Raw genomic sequence first — 25,479 nt, forward strand, 5'->3', positions numbered from 1 at the left:
TCACTAAGTGACTGATTGAGAACAATTCATACTGCATAATGAGTGAAGTAAGAAAGGGGAAAATACAGAACTCTACAAATCGTAACATATAACAAGAGAAATGAATGATGGTGGCACAGGTAAACGTAAATGAATTATCTAACTTTCAATATAACCATATATTATTCAATATAACCGTATTATTCAATATAAGTCACATTATTTTAAGTAAATACTAATAAACCTTCACACTACACCACATAATATTGTATGTGAAAGAAACACGGTATCAATATTTTTAAAATTTCACGGTGCCAACACTTTAGATGACAGGAATCTGCAATGCCAGGTACCAAAGAGCCCCAGAGAACACGGCTTATAAAAATCTTCAGAAACATTTTAAAAGTCGGCTTTTACAATAAACATAACTGTAACACAATTTCAGCTGTCCCAGGGCTAGAAGCAGGTAGGCTTCATTCCTTTGGAGATTCCTCAGCCTCTGTGAGGAGTAAAATTTCTAATTTCACTCTGGGAAGAAAATAAATAATCAGAGCTTAAACCTATGGCTGGTCCAAGACTGACCATTCCCCAACTTTGGCTTCAATTCAGCGCAATTGCTGGAAAAAAAATTCACATTCATTAGCAAAGAGTAAATTTTTCTGATGATCTGATGTGTGTGTGTCTGTATGTGCATATCTACAAAGAGAATACATTAGAAAATGGAGGTTAAAGTGCAATGTTTACCTGGTCCATTAAGGAAGTCTTTGATTTGCACAGTGATAAGAGGTGGAGGAATACCACTTTTAGCATCTGCCTCTCCTGCTACTGTTTGCAACCAGATCTTGCAATAATCCAGAGCTTCCGGTAGAGTCTTCCCAGGATCTACAGATGATAATGATTGTAAGCCACCAATGATATTCCAGGAAGATAATACATAACAAATTTCTACATACAAATTGATTAAACAAAATTAAAAAGTTTAAAATGTATCACAGTAAATACTACTCCTAATTTGACTGCTATAAATAGCATTTGTGCCTACAGACAGATGCATGTGTATAACAATGCATGCATACACAGGCAAAAGGGCAAAGCTGTAATTACACAAAATGTAGAAAACCCACAAAAATATCAAGTAAAATATGAGTAAAAGACATCAGTTACCATAAGATGACTTAAAATAGCACAAAATTTTAGCTTTGATTATGATGATACTTAAGCAGTCCTTAAAAGAGAAATCATACTCAAAACCTGCTACTTCTAGATTGTGTTTTCACAGCCAGGTAGAAAAAATAATAATGGAAAGATAAATTATAAAGGCTAAAAGACCGAAATGCTACCAGATCTCAGGAATAGAGTATAACGACAATGCAGTTACATAATTCTCTTCGGAGTTTCACTCAATAGCTAGCCAGTAGCTATTCTTGCATACCACCTTGAATTATATCCCTTTGATCAGTCTGTAATATGACAACATAATACTACATAAGTAATTTCCTCCAAGTGCTATTCTTGCCTTCATTTTTCACATAACGCAAATGGCAAAAACAGTAGTATAAAAAGGCTTTTTCATCTTTAGCAACTTATAACCTTCATTATAACAGTTCTCAATTCTGGCACTACAGGTCTTAAATTCTAAATAATGAATTATCCTATATTATTCAGGCTGCTATGTTAAATACTGAATGTCTGCCTCATCCTTAACTAAGGAGATTTTCTTGAGGCTATTCTCTCCTCCCACTTACAGTTAATTAAAACCTGCTGTAATTGCTTTGTTTGAGTGGATTCCTTTCAATAACAGTATTTGCATATCCACTATTATAGTCAACATATGGTATTGTAGTATCACAATCATATGTGGACTGGGTATACAAAGTCAGCTTTGGAATTTGTATTTCTTGACATTATCATGTGATTCATATAAAACTTGGCACATATGAACCCTTATGCGATTTCAAAGAACCTACTGAAACCAATTGATCATGACTTTAGATCTATGGAAAAGATCAAAAGTTAGCACATTCTTCTGTTTTTATTTGATCAATTTTCAGGCAATGACTACAGCAGTATTTGTACTGCATGGCATATACATTACAGCCTTTCCTTCCCTTTATTCCTGCTATACATTTATAAAGTCAGCTCCTAACGGTTATTTAAGAGCTGTCACTGCATACAGCAGATTTGTATATCTTCCATGTGAATTTCTACATCTTTATGGTTCTTAGCCCATTCCTTTAATTACATTAACCAGAATGGTGTGGCACACTCCCTTTTCTATAGTAAATGCTTTAGGGAATATCTTGTTTCCTGTGTCTGGGGTTTGTCTAGTATACTGAAACTAATAGTAATAAAAAATCTTTACCACCAAAGTGTACATCTTTTCCAAAATATAGTTTTGTAGTTGTTCTGAACAGGATGTTATCTCTAACTTGGATATAGAGCTATATATAATATCTGATAGCTCATCATAAATAACATGCTAATGTTTTTCAGACTATATAGTGTAAAGCATTGTAAAAATTACTGAATATTGTGCAATAAATATCACTAAATCAATTAAATTATCTCTACGTTATTGTTCCTTCAGAAGTACTAATATAAACATTTATGTATACCAATATGGGGCAAAATATTGCAATATTGCATTATTTTGTCTCATTCCTGAAAGATATAATCACAAACTGTATACAGCAACCTAGATCACCCACTGGCTTTTCAGAAAATCCAGTAGATACATACAAACATTTCTTCTGAAGAATGCATTTACAGGTATTCCTATTATCCTAAGATGTGCTTATGTTATAAAATACCTAATAGTTATTTCAAAGTTGAAGCTGTTTCAAGATGAAAATATCTCTGATGAAAAGAACTTACATAGCAGAAAATCCTTGCATGACATAATACATTAGCTATACACACACTGCCCTCAGGGCACTGAGAATGGCAGCACATAAGCAGAGAATCAAAAAACCTAAAGGAACCATGGGGCTCTCAGGAGATTATTTTGCTCTGTCAGGTCTCCAAGGACTGCAGCACCATTACCTCATTACCTGGGGCACTGAGTCCAACAAAATATATTACTTTTAATCCAGCACTGGCCTTTCTGATTTCAAGCATTTCTTTCTTTTTTTTTTTTTTAACTTCTTATTCTGAAAGTGAGCTAATTCTGGAAGCAGGATAGTTGCCTTGATATGATTTGTATTCAGAAGTAACACTCCCAAAGGGCCAGGGAAAGAACTAGTTTGAGTGCCTCTAAGTCCATGGCATATGGTTAATTTGGTACCTGGGTTAACAGACTTGACCGTACATCCAAATATGCCAGATATGGATCAACAAGCAAGCTTTTACATAATGAAAAGAAAGCTAAAATCCAGAGGTTTCAACCCTGACTGTGACGGTGTATATGTAAAAAGCTTGAGGCAAGTTCCAAACAGAACTTACAAAATATATCTGGATAAGAAAAATTCTTTTACATCAAAGGACTGAAATATGTGTACCTTAATTAAAACAACTGCTAAAGTAAAAAACAGCTATGCATTTTCATAGGATTAAGGATCAGAAAAGGAAGAAAGCAGTAACAATCAATCAATCAATCCCTATGCCAAGGGAATCTCCAGAGAAGCATTTGAATGAAAAAGAGAAAATTCAGACTGAAAAGTGAGGAATTCCTGATGGGGAGAGCTGTCAGGAAAAGGACTCTTCTCCTCAAGGAAATGATGGAAACATTCAGAATGTTTAAAAATACACTTGACAGAACACTATAAAATATACAATGGGGAACAATTATGCATCAGCAGGGAACCGGTCTGAATAATGTATTATAATAGGTCATTTCCATTTCCATTTTCTATGATTCTCCCAAAAATCAACACTTAAATTTGCAGTTATTTGTATAAAGAAAATGCTGGAGAAAACCCAAGGGATGCATATATAAGTAAAAGGAGAGGCTAGAATTACTCCACAGCAAGCCAAGAGAGAGAAAAGAAAGGCTTGAGAAGTCAAGAGTGGTGAAGACGGCCAGAAATTCTATCCTGTGCACCATGTGAAAAATTTGTCTGTGGCAGCAAAAGGCAAATAGTGAGACAACTATCACAGACTGCAACCAAGACTGTAATTTAAAATCTGTAAGCCTGAGAAGCTGAGGCCTTCAATACCTCCACATTTCCAGCCCTCTTTCTTCTTTCCTAGAAAAAAAGTCAAGCTGTTTTAGAAGCCACCTAAACATTCAAAACCCTTTCAGTCTTGCTAACATCCAGACCTCAGCTCCAAACTTCACAGTTTATGAAGTATCTTCCTAAACTTGATTTGAATTTGCAAGATTTTGATTTCAGCTGCTATCCCATCATTCATATATTAACATCAGACAGCAAAACACAAACCTCTGAATTAAAAGGAGAGTTAGTTAGAGGAAGGGAAAGAAGGGAGGCAGGATAAATTTCACATCCTGAAGCTTTGCATTCTCCAGAATGCAGTTTTGTTCCAGTTTGTAGCTAAGAGCCAGGGCAGCTCAGGGGGAATAGCTCCTCGGAGGCTTTCATAGAGGGGGCTCAGCAATCCACAGCATCCCTGCAGTCTGGCAGAGGACAGGGCTGCTGAGTGTGTGCGTGGAATGGCAACTTGGACTGTTCAGCTGGAACTTAACTCAGACCAAATGAGCTCTGCAACATGCTTTTATTTCAATGGATGAATCATATTTTGGTCTACAATCAATTTTAAAAGCCAGTATGATGCTGCAATCATCTCTGCATTTCAAACTCCGAAGTGGAACGTTTGGTCTTGTTTTAAAAATGGTTTCCACTGGAATGTAAAGAACACAAGTGGGAAAACATTTCTACGAGTGTACTCACAAGTGCTGTGTCAGGAAGTTCAAAAATGAGCTCTTACAGTAACCTGAGGAATGCACATTCCCAGGCCAGCCTGTCTTTACGGGAGGGGGCTGTACCCCTATATGTCCATGGATACAAATGTAGTGGACAATAAATATACTTGGAGGGGAACAGGTGACACTCCAGCAGAACTCCCTCAATGCTATGCTAGGAAACAGCCTTAAACCCTCTCTCTGCCTCGTAGGAAGCACAGGCTGACTGAGAGACTGACTGAATCAGACTTCCTGCCAGAGCCAGCCTGAATTGCTCTCCACGCAGCCTGGGCTTTCCATTAGATCAGAGGTTACATGTGGTCTTAGCTACTGCATCTGCTCTTCATGGACCTCCTGCCATCAAAGGCGTGGGTGTAAAGTAAAATAAAATAAAATAAAAAACAAAATTAATTCTGGACGGCCTCACAATGCTTGCTTTTTGCAAACGCTTCACTGGCGGATGTTGAAGAAATTCCATGCATAGCAGTTATTTACTGAGAAATTTCTCTCCCTTAAAACAACCAAGCACCACAATGTCCTCTTTGAAAGTAAACAAACAAACAAATAGAAAAAAGATTTTTCAAGAATGCCCAGAGCACAATGGTCAGGAAATGAGGCAATTTTGTATCTGGATTACATTACCTGAAACAAAGCAAATAAAGATTTAAAACAATATTTATAAAAGCAGCTTATGAGATTACATTAAAAACAATTGCACCCACTTTTATTTAAGTGGAAATGACCAATGCTCTGTTTGCAAAAACTAACAGTTAGCAGATGCCTTTTTGTTAAATATAGGATGAGCACTGAGTAAAAAAAAAAGGTTGGTTTATAGTATCTTGCAGGCTATATATACAGAATCTTACAAGTAAACTCAGGGAGCAACGAGCCTTCTTAATAGTGCTTATTAAGCAGTTAATATTTATTGCATTAATTTATTTACTCTGATTTGAAGTTCCTATAGCTGGCAGTAGCATAATTGCAATCTAGCTGTGCAATTACAAAAATAATTTAAAACCACAATTGAAGCAGTTCAGCACAACCATAATAAACTTGAGCTAACATTTTAATAACCTAAAAAGTCTCCTCCTCCTCCCAACTTGCAAGTGGACTTGGTTGGAGAGAAGATCTGAGGAAATTGAAAGCACAACTTTCAAGCCTTTAGCTCCAAGGCAGACAAATTCTCCCACATACAGACACTGGCCGATGGAAATGAGCTGCTACTGCTAATTAACACACTAACAATACTTTTAAATAGCTTATTTCCTCTTATTTTATTCTTTTCATTTCTTGCATGCTTCAGAGAGTAAAATAACACAGCTAGTGACGGAGGGGATAACATCTTTGAATGTAGTTTCGTGTTTTGGCCCCTGTGCTATACTCACAAAACCAGTGACAGCTTAATGTGCAAGATCCTGAATTTTAAGCTCTACTACTATGAATTCTTTCAAAAATAAGAACAAACCTGGCAGTGTACAAGGTCAGGCTGCACAGAGCCTTGTGTGACATGGTCCAGTGTGAGGCGTCCCTGCCCATGACAGGGGGGCTGGAACTAGATGATCTTAAGATCCTTTTCAACCCAAACCATTCTATGATTCTATGATCCAAATAAAATATATGTGGCTTTGTAAAAGTATTAAAAACTTCATTCCTATATATATGTTCAAAGAGTAAACCATTCTAAAGTAAGTTTACTTTTGTCATCAGCCCAGGATTAAGAATTTATCACCTTGAATTTCTTGCTGGTGCAGTCTTACAGTATAATTTATTATACTGTATATTTATTATTATTTAATTTATTAAAACCTTCATAGAACAGACTCTCCTCACACTACCAGTTAGGCCCATTTCTGAATTCTATTCTTCGTTTATTTACAGCTGATCAATATATTTCTTAGAAATACGTTAAGGGGAGGTAAGGGATGGAAAACAACTAGATTCAGACTATTACCAACATTTTTTTTTTTACCCTAGAGATTTTCTTTTTGCATCAAAAAATAAGACCCTCCTAATTTCACAATAGAATTCTGTATTTGCTTCTGCCTTGCAAGATTTGAGAGTTGTTTCAAAACTGGGTTTTCAGTCTTTTAGAAAAACTTGAAGAAATTATAGCACATATTTCATAAGACCTGAATCTACTGCTGTTAAACTAACAGCAGTCAAGTCTTCAGAATTACACAACAGAACTGACTGAAAAAAAATTTAAATGCTTTAAAACATTCCTAAAATATTTGTATGCAGTGTATATGGTGTGTGTATATATATATATATATATATACATACACACGCACACACAGAATGATGATTTGAAATGGTAGAGCTTTTATTAGTATGTTTTGGATGTAATTACATATTTCATATATAGCTTAACCATATTAGTATAAGTAATGAGAAACCACCCCCACAGGAGTACCAATAAAACTTTATAACAAACATCATGTATTTTATCCTTTTGCCCAAAGAAATCTCAATCTTTCTAGGTTATTATGAAATTCGCAATCTCCTCATGTGCTCGATCTTCTGCACTGTTGCTGTGCTGGTGCTTAACTCCATCATGTGATGTAATGCACACAATGTTCTCAACAGGCCTGCTTACCTAGTCCCACTGTTTAAATGTCTGTTGTTTGCTTTTTGGTTTTGGGGTGGAGTTTTTTGTTGTTGTTGTTGTTTGGGTTTGTTTTTTTTCCCCAGGAGGAATACACTCTATCACTTTCTATAATGCAGTTTTAATACACCTTTTATGTTTACCTTGTGTCCTCTTTCCCACCCTACTTCAGGACTACAGAGACAGCTGCATGCATACATACAGACAGAAGAAAAGCAGTCTTCTGAGAGTTTAACGGGAAATACTCTTTAGCAATATTTGCTGGAAATTAACTGTCATTTATGCCCCCTTCCCACCCTCCAGACTTTGATATATAGAGAAATACAAGAATGTAGTATACAAAGGCAGAAAAGCTTATTTCTTTCAAATAAACTTTATAGTGTTCTGGATTTGGATGACACATCTCTCTCAGATAAAACTTTCAGCAAATAGTCATAACATCAAGACAAATTGGTGTGATTGATGAAATCAACTGCAGCAACGCAGAAAATGCCATCTGAGCTTCTGATGCTGTATTATAAGGTATACAATATATAGAATGTGTATATGTATGTAATGATAGGACAAGGGGTAACGGGCTCAAACGTAAACAGGGGAAGTTTAGATTGGATATAAGGAGGAAGTTCTTTCCTGCAAGGGTGGTGAGGCACTGGAATGGGTTGCCCAGGGAAGCTGTGAATGCTCCATGCCCGGTGGTGTTCAAGGCCAGGTTGGACAGAGCCTTGGGTGACATGGTTTAGTGTGAGGTGTGCCTGCCCATGGCAGGGGGGTTGGAACTAGATGATCTTAAGGTCCTTTCCAACCCTAACTATGCTATGATTCTATGATTCTATGTTATATACATATATGTTATATGTATGTATACATATATATAAAACACATAGTTCATGACTATTTTCCCTCAAATAGGTGTGCTAGAAATGAAAATTAGAAATTTACAAAACTAAGATGCTTCTACAGTGGTATGACATTAATCCCAAACAATGCAATTACGGGCACAGCACATCTTCCTAAACAAGAGGCAATAAAGACTTTTACACTCCTACTTTGCTGTATCAATTGGCATGTGACTTGAAGCATGGATTAGTTTTATTAACTTATTAATGCATTTAGCATAGTGTTTTTAGGCACTAATACTTTGGTACCCACCTCTCAAGCTCTTCTGAAAAGAGCAAGCTTCAGTAGCAAGCACAGAGTTCTGTCTGATACATGAACAAGGTAATTACTACCTCTCACAAAGGCTGAGACCAGAACTTCTGCCTTCACGTAATGTCTGACACCTGCCTCCATACTCTTTCACCCTTGCCTGACAGGGAGACAAAAGCCAAAAAAAAAGGGCAAACCCCATGTACAGCTGATTTTTAGTCCTGCAAGATGACTCCTCTGGGTTTCACTTGAACAACTGCCGGTGATGAAGGAGCTCTCTGGCTGAATGTTACTACTATCTTTATAATTTAAACTTCTGCCATGCTTATGCGCTCTATGATCCACTTGCGATTTGTAGGAAGACTTTATTTCAGCCTGTGTTTTCTAGAATTGTTCCCAAAAATGTGATGGTGGAAGATTTCCTTGTAAGAGCAGAATGGAGAGAACTTTGCCTAGTGCATTGGTAATATAGTGGCAGCTAGTACAAGAACACACTTCAATGCCTCAGACATGGGAAGTCCAATAGCATCTTTCCAAAACACCAAGTTAATGAAGTTGAGATCTTTAATTTACAACTACTCCCAATTTGCCTTCAAGTTTTGCTTTGTTAATTCTTTTAACTGTTACAATGTCCACCTTCTATATGGTATTTAACAAATATACATGAGAATCTGGAGTAAATCAAATTCATGACAGCTGTGCTTCTTTTAAGACAGGATGGCAATAGCAAAAACAAAAATGCAAGAATGATAAAATAAAGTGCATCAGAGAATGAATCTTCGCCCTATTTTAAGTATCTTCTCTCTGGCTGTCTAATCTTCCTCACTGTTTAATCCCTCTTAAAAGGTACACTGTAATTTGGATTTCTAACCAAAGATAAGATCTATTAAAACCAGCACTTTAGTCTTTTGCAGAAGGACATTACTTTAATGCCAGTTAAAAAAAAAAATATTCTCAAAGATTCGGTATAGCTGCACAAAAATGCATATCACTTTTCACAACTAGCGTTATGAACTCTGGCAAGGGAAAACTAGCAGTGGTTTTTACCTACAGGTCTCATTCAAACCCCCCATAACTTTCTGGCTGTGTGTTCAGCATATCTCTGTATCCTCATTTACACTTTTGGGGGCTAACACACTCTAATGATGTACCTCATCTAATTCTTATACCCAATATTGGCTATCAGATAGATGAACTGCAATAATTTGATTTCTCTCTTCTGCAGTACAGGTAAGACAGAAAAAGAAAATTTCAGAATATTTTCTTATGAACAGTTATTCAGATATTTCTTATTATAAGCTTTGCACATACGTGCATTCATTAAGAGAACGAAATTCTTGCAAAACACTATTACTCAGCTGAATGAAAACTTAAAAATATATGACATCATGAGATACCATTTGGAAGATCACTATAATTTTCTTACAGTTTATGATCAAAACACCAGGTGCTTCTACAATGTTTATCTTTAAATTCTATCAGTAGGTTAGTATAGGAAAATATTGTGACCTTCAGTCATTAAAAAATGGCTTTTATGAAATCACCTTGGATTACAACTCTTCCTTACAAAACACTGAGAAGTTAGAGTAATGCAATAATCCCTGTCGTAATCTGGTAATGAGAAAGTAATATTGAGGAACAGGAAGAACTGGTTGCTAAAAGGTTAGATCTTAATTAATTTCAAACATTTCACACACTTGATTCGGCTGTGGGGTATAATCTTAAAAATATGTATATTTACTGAATGATTTTCAAAGACATGTTAAAAGTCTCCCTGCTGTTTCCTACCACTCTAGTTAGCTTTGAGATGTGCAGTTATTTTGGTAGTTGCAACCAGGAGTGAAAGTTAAATGCTCTTACCTGTGGACTTGTAGTCTGAGGCTACTCCTTTAAGACCAGCATCGAACACTGATATTTCTACCTTTTGCTTTCTGTGGTGGCAGCTCAGTAGCACAGAGGGCTGTGAAATGATGAGGTAGAGAAATGGCTGTAGCTCTATGTCCCCAGCTCCTCTCCGACCAGGCTGCCGAACAATAGTTATACCCAGGGCTTGTCGAGCAGACGATCTTGTAGAAGCATGCAGACTTTCCAGTGACAAAAGACCTCTCTTTCTCCCAGCAGACAGGGGAACATTACTGTTCAAAAGATCGTCTGCTGTGATGGAGGAAATAGATGGCTGACTGGACTTCTTGGTATCATGGTTGCCACCCGAGCCCGCTTTTGGAAGGTTCAAGGAGCTTTTGCTTATTTTCTCTCCATCTTTCTGATCTTGTACTGACTTTGATTTAGGTAAGGCAATGCATGAGTAAGTCATCAAAGAGATTCGACTTGCTGTAACAAAAATGTCAAAAGGAATGAAATTGAGGTTCTTCACGATGGAAGACTGGTGGGAAGGACGGGCAATGCGGTGCTGGCTGGTACCACTCTGCTGCTCGATCTGAATGATTCTGATCTTAACACTGTCACTGCCAATCCCACTGTCCTGTGCCCCGCTATAACGGGATAAGGTCTCAACTGTTCCTCCATCAGACACATCCATTTTTTTCTGCTCTTGTTTGGAAACCTGCAAAGGAAAATATTATATTAACTCAGGATACCCATATCCCAATTATTTCCATTTCAGTGGCAGCAAACAATCACTATATAAGCATGATGTCAAAAGACAGAATTATAAAAAAAAATATCTGCCAAGTTAACTTTAACACAGTAATCACTCATGAAAACACAGCAGGTGTCTGTTCCAATGAAATGATGACTCACAACGGACGAAGTGCCAAAAAACATGAAGGGGAAAAAAAAAAGGGGTAATGATTTCTAGGCTTAAATGACTCTTTCTTCTTCTTCAATTTAAAATCTTTCTTTAAAGACACTACAAAAAATGTATGGATTCATACTAACCCATATCTTTGTGAAATAATGCATTGTAAGTAGAAAGCCTAGTCAGAATTGTTTTTCAGTTTTGAGCACTGATGGTCAAAAAGTCCTCTTTGGCGCGAAAATATTTTACCATGATTAGATGAAACAGATGTAATTCTAATCTACTGCAAAAATCACAGAAAGCTGTTAGGAAATTGTAAGCTTAAATGTATAAATATTATATTGTAGAAAAAATATTCTTCTTAAGAGAACTGGAAATGACAGCTGCCTTAGATAAAACACCAAAGTTAAAGGAAACATCACCATTATCTAAAGATTGGCTCTGTGATGGGGTAAGAGCTCTTAGTTTACCAAGGATCACCAAGGCTACATATGGTCTTGGCTGTGACATTCACGGGGTTTCACATGAGAAATCATTGCATATTGAAATATTTCAAAAGGAAAAAACACCACTGATAAACAGGAAAAAGAAAGTTACTTCTATCACAGAAAATATAAGAGTGAAGCAAAAAGTTGCAAATCTGCGTCCAGGGACTAATAGCACAAGGTCAGGAAACAGAGATAGCTAAGATAAGAAAGTGCTTCAGAAATAAAACACTTTCAGTACTGCTTGTGAAGCAAGTAGAAATCCTACAAAGAGCTTGGGGACAAGATGGGAAGCATATGCTAAAATGTTTGGACCTCTCTGTAGAAATTCAATAATGATAATAATAAAAAAATTGTGTACCTAAGTCCCCAGAGTCACATGGAGTTTAGAGTAATGCATTCACCCTGTATAGCTTCCACAGCACAACTAACACTTCTATCTGGGCTGCCCAGAAGTGTTTCTGCTCTGCTCCATAGAAGAGTTAACAGAAGAAATGCCCAACTTGGATTCATGACCCATCCAGCCCAGTACACCAATTCTAACAGCACTAGCAGGAGATTGACGAGAGAGACCATGGACCCTGGCCACTTCCTGCAATCTGTTCCTCTCCTGCTCCCCAGGCATCCACAGCTGTTGCATTTAGGATGCCAATGGTACACGCCTGTGTAGTTGTTTTAGTAACTATTTCTGGACTTCTCGTCCATGAATTCATCTACTTTTTCAACATGTTGACAGTGTCTGGGCTTCTCAAACTTCTGCAAGTTTCATTTTTCTTTCTTTTTTTTTTTCCTTTTTTTTTCTGTTGCCTTAAAACAATCTCCTACTAGTGTCATAGCATTTCCCTGATTTTTGGAGTACATGATTTGAATATTCAGGTCCACATTCAGCTTTATCATTGTTACTATGACTTTGTAAACCTTTATCATAGCTTGCCTCAGCCTTCTCCTCTCCAGAAAGAGAAATCCCAGCCTTTTCAGCCTCTCTTCTACCTTTAATAATTTTAGATTCCCTTCTCTACTTCTGTAACTCCATTAGTACTCTACACAGTACTCAAAGCAGAGGGATCACTATGGTTTTATACAGCAGTAAAATGATGCCTTCTGTCTTCTTCTCAGTCTCCATCCTGATGTCTAATACTTTGTTGGTTTTCTTTGGCTGCCACTGCACATTAAGTCAATGATTTCATTTCTTTGTTCCAAGACCTACTTCATTAGCTTCTTTCTACCTTCTCCATCCCACTGAATCTTTCAAAAGGCAGACAGAAACTAGGGAAAACCATACCTTAACATCCTCTTGAAAAATATCATAATGAATTACAAGTACTTATGTAATTTATCAGCAACTTAACTACAGAAATGAAGGGCACTGAATTAGTGAATTTCTTCAAACTTTGGTCTTTTTGCAGCAATATTAATAGATTCCATGTATACTGCAGAAACTGGGTTGTGGGAGAGCTAAAGAAAAGCAATTTTTTAAAGGTTCCTTTATATTGTATTTTATGAAACAATGAAAGCAACCCTCTCTCCTTTTCTTTAAATGAATGAACATACTAGAAAAAAAGTATTACAGAGGAAATCCTTAAACAGAACCATTAACTAGCTGAGATTTTCTTTGAGAAGGTTTTTGCCAGCTCTGGTTACAATCTTTTCAGATTCACTCTTGTACATATTTTTCAAATAACTAATAAAATTCCTTGCGGCTGATTTCTATGGCAGACTCATATCACTGACTTGTAAATGTGATACCACTTTTAATGCAGCCTCTGTAAAAATAACTAGAGACCATTTTAATGAATTACTATACTGTGAGCCAAGAAATCCTGATTCCTCCTGATTCCTTAGCAAAGTTAGGCTACTTACACCTCACCCTCTCTGGTAAACTATGAAGTGCTTTGCCCATATCCTGCACTGATGGAACTTTCAAAAATGGTATAGATGGTTTTATATCACTGATGAATTGAGGGCACGCGGAAGGCAGAAAGGATGGAGCTGTGAAACAATCTGCTCTATGATTTCATGGAAATGCTGCCTGAAATGAAGTAGAGGGCATATGCTGCTAAACCCAGCAGTTTTTAATTGCTCCATAGGCATCAGTTCAGTCTGATGTAAAATCTTCTTAGAAAGTATGGTTCTGCAGTGAATGACCCTCTTGTGGGTACTACATGTTATTCTCTTGTTCTCTATGCAGCAGAAATTTCTACAGCCACCTGACATTTAGGTTATGCTTGTCTTGGCTAGAGGGATTGAAAATAAAATGTCATCCACTAAATGACAATCTCCAAGGAAGAAAACCATTGCATGTGTATGACTGGCTAGAGGGGAGAAACCACAGGACTTTTGGTTTCTGAATGGGTCCTCTTTCCTCATACTTAAATAGATTTGACTTGAAGCCTAGCTCTTTTCTTCTGCCTCTTTTTATAATCAGGTATTCATTAAATGTGCTGGTCTATGTAAAGCACCTCAAAGAAGGTAAGAAAGTAGCTCTGCTTCCATCCCCATTCAGACTATAGTTTTTTCGCAAAAATTACTGCAAAGGTGCTAATTGGTCCCAACTGCCGAGTTTCCTGTTGTGCGGACATTTGACTACAGAAACTTTACTGAGACCCCAAATCAATTCATGCAGGTCACTGAACAGCAGTAACTTTTTCTCACTACTAAGCAGTATGGAATACGAACCAGTGCCTGAAAGGTGAAAGACACCATATCCTATTTCGGATTTCCATGCCACCTGGTTCCACAATGAAACTTTGACTTATATATGTTCTTACCACATATATTATAAAAGTTGGAACAAGTGAGTAATGATTTGCAAGACAGCTTTATATAACACAACTTGGTACAAAATAAAGGTGCAGAAGTACCACTATATCTTCTTGCATCAATTTCAGCTCTGTAAGCATCAAGCCTTCCAACCAAATATCACAGTTTACCTGAAAACACACATAGTAATAAATTTGGGAATCATTTAGGTATTCCTCTACAGGTTACACTCTGAGTATAACCTAAAAAGATTCTTTGCTTTATTATGGAATAAATGGGCCAATACTTAAAAACGTCAAGAACAGCAATATCAGCTTGCTGTTAGCAAATGTAATGGTAACATTTATCATTGGGCTGTATTGTATCAGTTCTCTTAGTCTTTACATAACCCATTTAAAATGAACAATAAAAGTTTTCTTTAATTAGCTACTGGTGTGCATTAACATGATCATGATTAAACCATAAAAACCAACCGTAAGTTACTCTGGTCCCCTATTCAATGTGTTTTAAATTATTTTAGTTGAAAATGTACTTTGAGTCCCTTTTAAAAGTTCGACCTTCTCCTTTCAGAGAATTAAATGCATATTACTGCAGTGGAGAAGATAATGTTTCAGACCTCCAGGCATATATTAAACGCACTGGCAGCACATTAGACAAAATGCTTTACTTATTAGATACTTCCTATTCTAAACAGTGTCATCAAAGGCTAAAAACAAAATCCATATAAAAGCTGCACAATGCTTCCACACAGAACCTGTGCCAAAATCCCTGTACTTTCCAACTAATGAGGAAAGGATGTGTACTCTTAACATATGAATGTAAGATTTTCCAAGCATTCACTTTAGGAAACAGGACTATTGATTCCACATGGCCTATGTTAAATGAAACTGTATTGGTAAAATAACCTTTAAGATATTTGGCATGATAACTATAATTAAACAGTATTCAAAGGAATAAAACAAAAGGGAATTTGGTTCCACAATGGCTAATTAAAATAAAATGAAAAAACACAGCATGTCATCTATCAAGATAAATTGTTATTGTTTAAGAACTATTTAAATACTGTTAAAATATACTTTTAGATAAAATCTGAAAGGACTGGAAAAATATTTGTGGCTTAAAAATGGATAGTTTGGTGAAGAAAAAAGTATAGGACGCTGAAATTTTATGCTGAGATAATAGCTTTAAAGCTTTGAGCACAACCAGATGGTACTTAAATCAGAGGTATTCTACAGTTTCACTGTCAGAATGAGCTGCAATATGGAAAGGTTTTCAATAGCTAGAAAAAACATGTCAAGATGATAGTTTACTTCTTAGATGACTTCAGTGCATTTTCTTGTCCTTTCACAGTTATATATCCTATCAATACTAGACACCATAGAAAAGGCGTTGAAAGCTACACTAGTAGCTAGGGAACTGTGGCTAATTCTTTCTTTTCATGTGCTGAGATAGGTAACTTTACTAGTTTAACCGTTTGAGTTCAATAGGGCATATGACACATATATCTATCTAGTGAAAGGGCATGGAAATAGCATGTCCTGTAGAACACAGAGGTAAATACATCATAAAATCAGGGGTAAAGAAATAGATCTGCTTTCCAAAACTATCTGAGGTGGCTTCAATCTTAACCAGGTAACTCTTATTATTTTCCATTCTTGCTAAAAGCACTTAGATGGTAGAGACATGTCTTCAAAGATTTCACTCCGTAAAGAGAGGCAGGTAAAACCATGAAGGCAAACACACAACCTAATGATTTAGACCAATAATTAACACATTTTCCAAATTGGATGGGTGATTTACAACAATTGGCAATGTTTTTTTTTCCATTATATTTTAGCTGTTTTAATCTCTCAAGAGTTTTCAATAATAATAAACGCAAGCATGTGCAAATTTCACTATAAATGTTTCTATTGGTTTTAGTTTCTTTTTCTGATACTTCACAGGATGACTATTTAATTAATAGAATAATTGTAAGCAACAATCTTTGGAACTGCAACTGCTCTAGATAGAAAGCATCTACATCTGCATAGTTTTTACAGCTTCTCATATTAATTATGGTTATATAATGACACTACTGAAGTAAAATTTCCATCCTTGTGAATAGCTGTTCCTTAACTCTGATCACAACCCTTCAGCCAATCATGAGATCATTCTTCACATTGCATAAATTATGGGAAGAGTCACAAGTGTGAAACCACAGAATCAAAGTGCCAATCACATCTGCTCTATCACTGTGGCATGTGACCTAGTTTTATTTCTGTTGCTAAAAAGTAGTAATATTTTTACAGAAATAAAAATCTTGACTACCGCACAAACTCAGCTACAGAAAAGGAATATGTTCCTTTCTGAAGCAGTGCTGAGGAAAGGAACATATTTTCTATCTTTTCTACCTTTGTTCTAAGAACTCAATCTACTCCATCTGAATGAGTCTCCCAACAGTTTAGAAATCTATTTGACGTACCATTGTTAGCCAAGGAACCTTTTATTTTTTGGTTAACCAAAGTTTGCTACTTTGTTCTACTGAGCACTTCAACTAAAACACTTCAGCTAAAAGTAAACCATATTTTTTTTGCATATGACCTACATTATTTGCTTTAATTCCGACAATTAAAAAATAATTTTGTAAATTGACATATTAATCTCACATAGAAAATATGACACACATACAAGCATACCAGACTGCTAAATTATGTCTTACAGTCTAATAAAATTCCTCTTTTAAGTTTTAAATTAAAACTTCAGTCCTACAGTTTAATCTAGGCAGATTTATTTCTACCTGTATCAATCCAACTGCAGAAACATGAATCCAAAGCTGTCCTCCAAACAGGGAACTATTAAATCAAGCCAAAATGAGGCAACAAAAATATCAGAGATGTCTGAAATAGTGCATTTCATACAACAGCCTAGTTTTTGTTTGTTTGTTTTTTTTTTTCCACCAAGGAGCTTCCTTTTTAACAAAAATTTGCTGCAAAACAAATGATACAAATTTGAAGCACAATGGTGTATAGGAGCTCCCAAATCTACAGATATTCTTCTGGCAGGAATTCAATTTTAGTTTTGATAGTAATTCAGGAATTATGTGAAAGATGTGAGGGCAAGGAGCAATACAAACTCAGCTTCTTTGTGCAATATTTTTCCAACTCTTCAAAAGTCAGTAAGAGGCTATATTCTGTTAAACACTGATCCAAATATTCATAAATCAAAGCTGTGCTAAATGTTCCAATTGTAACGTGTATATGCAAATGCTAAATCCTTTCTAATGCCAACAGAATTATTTTTTTAATCTTAATACAAACCATATGTTTGTTTTGCTACTCCGTTAAATGCCAGTAAGAAACTTTTGTGTTCAAAAGAAACACTTTCAGTTTAAAAAAACTGGCCTGAAAGCTGGCTGAGTATTTTGCCCAACAGTAATTTTTTATTAATATTTTTTACTAGAAGTATTAGCTTTTTTGTGTTGTTTTTCAAATTTAATTTCAGAATTTTAAGTTCATATTTTTGTTTTTGTATGAAAAAGTCTCGATTAAAATAAGCACACATTTACTTTACACAAGGTGAAGGTTTGTTCATTTTTGCACTTTTCTTTTTGTTTTGGTTAAAGCCAAGAAACAGCGGTTTTCCATGGGAGTCTACTTGCACATTTCACTTGTACACTTTAAAAAGCAGCAGTTGAAGCTTCAGCTTGATTTTGTATAACATTCTCTAACATTTCAGTGTTAAGGTTTCGGTACAAGACTTCAGTCCTTTCAGAAGGCTGAATTAACTCTCATTCACTGGTGTGCCTAAGTACATTGAGAAAACTGAAAACACAACAAAAAACATTCAAGGACTTACATTTTTAAGTCATTAAGGCTGTGGTTTCACAACAGAAAGCTTGCCCTCAAACACTAGACAGACTAATTACCTAATTCAGTGCCCAGACTGGCTGTATAAACAAGTTTGGCATTTAAACTGGCATGTCACAGCCCATGGTGGGATTATTCTAAGTGACCAGTCTGGGAAACCACAGAGCTACTACTGGGTAGCACCTACCACAATAACGGGCTTAGGTGCACAAACCCCTGGAACCTACATATTGATGTTTGCTTGATCAGATGTTCCATCGTAGATCAAAAACTTTCTCACTTGATGAATAATTTTAAAGAACTCCCTGAACAACTCTTAGATACAACAGTTTAAATAATTTAATAATAGTAAATACGGAAATATCAGATGATTCACTGTTATGACATCCAGGGATGAGAAATTCAAGACAGTTATTTACTACCATTGGAGTAAATAGAATATTCTCCCATTGACTAATATTCAGTGTTCTGTAAAATAAATGAAAACATGTAGAAGCAAATGCCAAATATCCTGGCAGAGATTCAAAGTAGGATTCAGCAAAGCCCCAGAATGCAAATTAAGGCATCAGTTTTAGGAGAGAACGAATGAATGCATGAACAATGAAGAGTCATTTTTGTAATGCAGCAAAGTAACTTGGTACTTGACTTTCATACTACAGAATCTACCTACAACCTCTTAACTGAATTAGTGTACAGTTAAGTTAACTATCCCCAAAATCAAATTCTACAGTCTTTTCCCTAGAATATATTATAGCCTTTATCTGTTTTGAGCATCTTAAAGGCAATTAAATTAACTAAATCCACAGCAGACTAAAAGATGCCATGTAAAAATATTGCCCAACTAAAAAAAGTTCCTTCTACAATATTTCCAGTAATATTAAGTCAGACTGAGTGAGATAATATGCCACAAGCAGAAAAATCCACAGCACAGGAGTATCCAGTGAGAAATATCCAACTGCTCACAGATGACTGCTCACTGAAATGCGTGCTGGTATCTCAGGTGCCTTAGGTTTTAAAGCTCCCAGATGTACAGAAAATTATCTTTCCTGCCTTACTGCATTTTTTTTTACATTGTTAAATTTCACCTGTATCAAGCCAAATAAAGTTGTATCTGGCCTAATACTTGAGTAAATCATGTTTCACTTTGCCAAGAGTATCTTGTAACAAGACTACATGAGGAATTAAAGCACATGAAGTAACATGAACTAAAGACAAGGAAATTAAGAATTCCAGAATACGTGTTTTTGGTAACAAGATCATCACAAAATATCTCCACTTTCAGCAAGCTGTTTATCACAGCCTTGGTGTGCAATTCCATGCCAGACTGAACTTGTGTCTCCTCATTTGTGCCTTGTATGACTGTGTAAAATAGCCAGTTCAGGGTCTTGAAACATCCAAAAAATAATCCCAGGAAAAAAACAACCAAACAACAAAATCAAAACAAAAACCTGAGAAAAAATATACTTGTTTTTTTGGCCTGTTCCATTTCCTGCACTGGCTCATTGTACAAAGCGGAAAAGGAAAAGGACAGATTGTGGCAGCCCAGCTTGGATTAGCTTAATGAGCCTCAAAATTGCATCCTAAATTGTGCCCTCTGAACTCGTTTAAAAATAATTAAAATACAGAGAAGAACTGTGGTATTAGAGCAGGAACAAAAGGTCAGAAACAGGACCTCTGTAAGCCCACTTCAGGCGTAGATGACACACAGAGCTGCATCTTCAGGCTCTTCTGAGTGATCAAGCCTGGCAATATTCCAACTGCCTTAGTCAGTGCTAGGAGGCTGCTTCAAAGCACCCAGCACTCAAACCATGCTGAGATTTGACTTTATACCTTATTGGAAAATCAATGGAGAGTTGTTATGAAACACATCCTGCAGCAGTCTGCCATTTTCAAAGCTTGTAACTGTACCACCAAGATTTAATTGGAGCCATCTCTCTGTGGGCTGACAATAACATTAAAGACAATTAGAGGGCCTAGATACAGTGGCTAGTTTTCTTCTTCATGAAAAACATTCTTGGCCTTTACATGCTTCTATACAGCATTATTAAGGCACATCATATTAAAGATGAAAAAAGACTGCAGGTATTACTGAATATTATTTACATATACTGTAGTATTTTTCATAACAATGTTTTTCCAGTTTTTGGGCCATGGAGCTCCTGTTGGTTCACGAACAATTGCTTTTCTCTGCTTCTTCCCTTGTTAAATGTTATTGAAATACTTCCTAATATTAATCTAAGTACAATGTTTTTAAAATTATGCAACTGCTACAGTGGCCATGCAGAAAATACACACTGTTGTAAAAGGAAATGCACACAGCATAAGAACACTGTGTCTATGCTCCACACTTCCAAGTATTTGTGAGGTGCTGCCTTAAAGCTAGTGTTCCAAATACCTTCCAATTCAGCTACAGAGACAGTGCAATGTATTCCTTTTGCACAGCATTTAAAAAATGGCTCTTATTCCTAGTACTGAAAAAATGACCATTGAAAAGCAAGCTCAGGCAGGTCCATCTTCTGGAACCTCCAGACAGGCAAACACTGGACAGAACTGCTTTATCTATTTACAGGTAGTAAAACGATGTAATTTGAAATGATCATACTTTAATGTACTGCTATAGATTTTTTTTATCAAAAACAGTCTTTGAGGAAGTATCAGCATTTTCTGTTTGTCTCTAAAGCATTTTTACAATACCAAACCTGCGGTGCATAAAGTGGTATGACACCGCTATGAACAACATTTAATCATACCTTCAATTTATAGCAAAATAAAAGGGAGAAGCATAAAAGTAATGAATAGAACAAAACCCACACTCCACCTAAGGGAACAATGTTCCACTTGAATTATTACATAAAATACTAACAAATTTTAACTGTTCAGTGTGATGATCATTTCTATATACACATATATAGTCATATATACAAATATATATAAAAAAAAGGTTTTTTTTTTTTTAATAAATTTTCAATTTTATGGCACATACTGGAAAATTCCAAGTCTGTCAGAATGCAGCACATAAAAACCTGGGAAACTTGCTGCTGAATTCAGGTTCAGCTTGCTGATAAATTCATAAAGCCCTGTTCAAACAGCCAGGATGCACAAGTTAGCTATGCCAGCTTTCTGAGTTTGAATTATTTTGGTAGCCGGGACATACTGATCCTGGGCACGAATCCATTTACTACAGTGGACTTCATGGTGGACATATCTGGACAAAGACTCAATGAGTCACCCAGCCCAGACCTGTCCATCGATTACTTTTGATAAGCACCAAGGATCCAATAGGCACATTCAAGGTGTAATCAACATTCATCTGGCGAAAAGGCCTTACTGCCAGATAGACTGAATTTTATGAAAAACAGGGATGTTTTCAAAGGCACATAGAACAGTTAGGTGCCCATCTCCCACTGAGAAAAATAAGAGTTCGACAGATAATTTACTTGTGATTCTGAATCTCTCCTATTCTCTTCTGTCTGTGTTTTGGAAAGCAAAGAATCAGCAAAAGCAGCTGATCCGTGGATACCAGATCACATATTTACCGGAAAAGCAACAAAAGACTTATAAATTACTGCAAGTATACAGCTGAACTACTGCAAACACACAGATCTATCCTTGTAGCTACGTGAAGAAAAAATGCCTGACTTTCTAAAATACTGTCTTAACTCACCATTTTTCAGACAAATATGAGTTTCATGAAACCCACAGGCAGGATCCCTACTAGTAAAGCTAACATTTTCAATTTCATGGATTCTCTATTTTAACCAACATTCTAATAATTTGAAGTAGTATTCCCTGTTAATTTCTGAGTATACTCTACTAAGTCACTATTACTGTTGTGCTTTGATGAAGAAAGTTAAAATTAGTGGAAATCTTTACTTAGGAGATGTTAAGAATGAAGCTTTCAGTCTTGATTCATGCAATGAGTCACAGGCAATTTGGGGGGAAAGTACAGTTTAACTGAAATGAAAATAGTTGGAAATACTGCCTGGAAACTTTCACTGAGGAAAATAATTGCTAATATGCAAGGTTATTAAGCAAACCCTTTAAGCATAGCAGAAACACCAAAGTGCATACTATGTATGAACAACTGAGAGCTTTACAATGTCTTCCCTCTAGATAGGTACTGGTGGCCAATTATCTGCAGAAGTTCAGAGTAATTGGAAATGGATGCAAACCTGAATTTGATTCAGTAAATGTTATTAGTATCATGTGCATGACTCATATGAGTGTCTTATCACAATCATAATCTATGATTTCACTGTTTGATATAGCAACCAGTAACTAAATCAGAGTGAAGTTAGCTCTAAAAATCGAAGTATTATCTTTAATCTTCTCCATATTTGTCAAAAACACTCTGCAGCGTAAATCAGCGTGACAACTACCTCTATTATCTAAATGGAAATAGAAACACGACTGGGTTTTATCATACTTATCGAAGTCAGAGATCCTATGCATGTACTTTGTGGCCTTGTCACCAAAGAGTGACACAGTATTAACATGTAACTCACTGTAATTTTACTATAATGGTTTTTGTGCTAGATGGCAGAATACATCAAACATTAGAAATAAATGAAATAGAGTGAGGCTTTATTATCTTTACAGTCTGAACACCGTATGTCTAGGAAGAAACACTATTACATTCTCTACCCCATTCAAGGAAAATCCAGTGCAATATTCAAATGTTCAAGGCAAGTGAAAACTTATTATTACTGAGACAAGTGAACTTCGCTGCAAGCAGGACATAGAACAAAAATGAACTGTTGGGATTCAAAGAGGCTTAGAAGCCCACATAATTCCAGAAATTAATGTGGCTCATCAAGGTGAGGATATTAATCTCAGAGAATTATTGTCTAGTTTTGGAAACCTGAAGTGTAAAGTACCAACTATATTCTTGCATTCAAAATACCTAGTTCAAATTCAGCCATCTCTAAACTTTTGCACTGTGGATACAACTAGGGCAGCATTGCAGGGATGAATGAAGCTCTCCAAAGCAATCTAAAATGTTAAAAGAAATACTTAGATTTGAAACCTAAAATTAAATTATGCATTTTTACAAATTCCAGATTAACACACACTTCAAAGTATTTGTCACGAGAGTTTTTCACTGTGTGAAATCTCTGTGCCTCTGTGTCATCCACATACATGCATATGTCCTTTCGAGTAATCCTCTTGTGTTTTGCCTTCATATCTGCAAAATGGACCCTTTTTCTCCAAGCTTCCCATATTAGTGTGAATTTACTTCAGTCCCTGAATCCCAAAGATTTCTGCTTTGAAGAGTCTTAGTAAAATCACAGCTATTTTCTCAGCACAAGAATTGCATCTACGTTTCTACTGGAATGAAAATGTTTGCTCATAGGAAGTATCAAAAAGTACGGCACAGCGCTTCAAAAAGATATCTCCCTGCTGTTTTTGGCAACAAAATCAAATGATGAGACAAAGCTTCCTAACAATGGAAACGTGGTAAGGCAATGACTTAAGATACTGGCAAGGACTTTATTTTGATAGTGTCCTTGAACTAACCAAAGATCACTTTATTTTCAGGAAAACATCCGACAAGTGGCTTTGTGGGAATCCAAGTACTGGTAAAACTACCAGGAAAATGATGCAAAAGTTACTCAGCTATTCCAGCTAAGGGTTTTTATTGGCATCATCAAGAAGTTACACTTTTGGCACTATCTCTGACACTATCAAGCTATAAGTTTATGCTTAAAACTGAACCGAATAGCTCAATGGTATAAATTATCAGAAATTAATGTAATTTATATTTAAAAAAAATTAGCTATTCCACAGATTTTAAGTACTATATCAACAGCAAGACTCGACAGAAAACAAAATAATGCCCAAACCATCAGATAACCCAAACCAGACTACCTGTCCAAAGTAATACAAACAGTCTATTTTACCTTCATGTGAACTACTAACATGTCAACTTGTCAAAGAAATGACAATTTGGCTCAACGGAAATTGTAAAGCAAGAATCTAATGCAATGAATTTACATATACTGTTAAGAAAAATGGAGAAACACTTTTTTTTCCTTCCCAAGAAAGGGAGTAATTTTCACTATGTTTTTTCTCAATTGAAATAAGAACTTATTTCAGATTCACCAGCGTCAGAAACTCTCTTCATGCAGCATGTACATTATTTACAGGCTTTCAAGATAAGTTTCTCTTCGGCCTGTGACTTTCATTCAGGTGTGAATACTCTGCATGTGGTACAATTTCATTACCGCTAGAACAGTGTCCCACCTATATAAGCATCTACTGTACTGCATGCTATTAGACTTTAGCAAGCTAAAATTAATTTTGACTTACTGCACAACATCAAAAAACAAGGCAAAAACCAAGAGGGCAATACTTTTTCTACCTCAAGTTAAAGAAAACATTTGTTAGAGATCAAGGTATTTGGACTTTAATTTTCTTATTATCTTTGTCATGAAGAACTCATGCAATTTGTAGGATTCAATCTAGTAAGTCACACTCACACAGCTTCCTTTCACATTTCAAGGTTTCAGGTCCTTTACATGAAGAGAAATAGGAAACGTATGTCACCTTACAATTAAGCAATGACCATTTTACAAAGGAGCTGCAGAACACAGATTTTCAGATTTAGATGAGATCGATTCAGATGCCATTCTTTTACTAAGGCCTAATGAATAAAGAATTGGATTTTTATTTCTTTTTTTTTGTTGTTGTTGTTTAAAACATTAGAAAAATTACTAAACTATAACATGGCTATAGTTAATCCTGCTCAGCATACAACTGACAGTAAATGGCCCAAGCATACTATTGCAGCTCAGGCAAATTAATTTGAGAGGAAACAGTAAACACCACTTAACTACGTCCAATAAAATAACCTGACCTCTTGAACATCTCTGCATGCATTTGATTTTATACACATAGAAGCCTGTTGTCTTTAATGTTTAAACTCACTACTGATAAAATAGAATCATAGAATGGTTAGGGTTGGAAAGGACCTTAAGATCATCTAGTTCCAAACCCCCTGCCATTGGCAGGGACACCTCACACTAAACCATCTCACCCAAGGC

General features: G+C 36.0%; 1 protein-coding gene across 6 annotated transcripts in view; it reads right to left on the reverse strand.

Annotated features, from left to right (window-relative positions):
- Nucleotides 1–25,479, reverse strand: part of VPS13B (vacuolar protein sorting 13 homolog B) — a 439,608-nt gene that overhangs the window by 106,672 nt on the left and 307,457 nt on the right. For all 6 annotated transcript variants that reach the window (XM_061448008.1, XM_061448010.1, XM_061448006.1 and 3 more), the window contains 2 exons: nt 10,449–11,151; nt 724–861 (listed from right to left, as the gene is read on the reverse strand). In XM_061448008.1, the coding sequence (XP_061303992.1) occupies nt 724–861; nt 10,449–11,151 (841 nt within the window). The remainder of the gene's footprint in view (nt 1–723; nt 862–10,448; nt 11,152–25,479) is intronic.

The sequence above is a fragment of the Pezoporus flaviventris genome, unplaced genomic scaffold (genome assembly GCF_033815535.1).
Source record: "Pezoporus flaviventris isolate CSIRO_AGI_PZ_B2104156 unplaced genomic scaffold, CSIRO_AGI_Pfla_v1 ptg000007l, whole genome shotgun sequence".
NCBI lineage: Eukaryota > Metazoa > Chordata > Aves > Psittaciformes > Psittacidae > Pezoporus > Pezoporus flaviventris.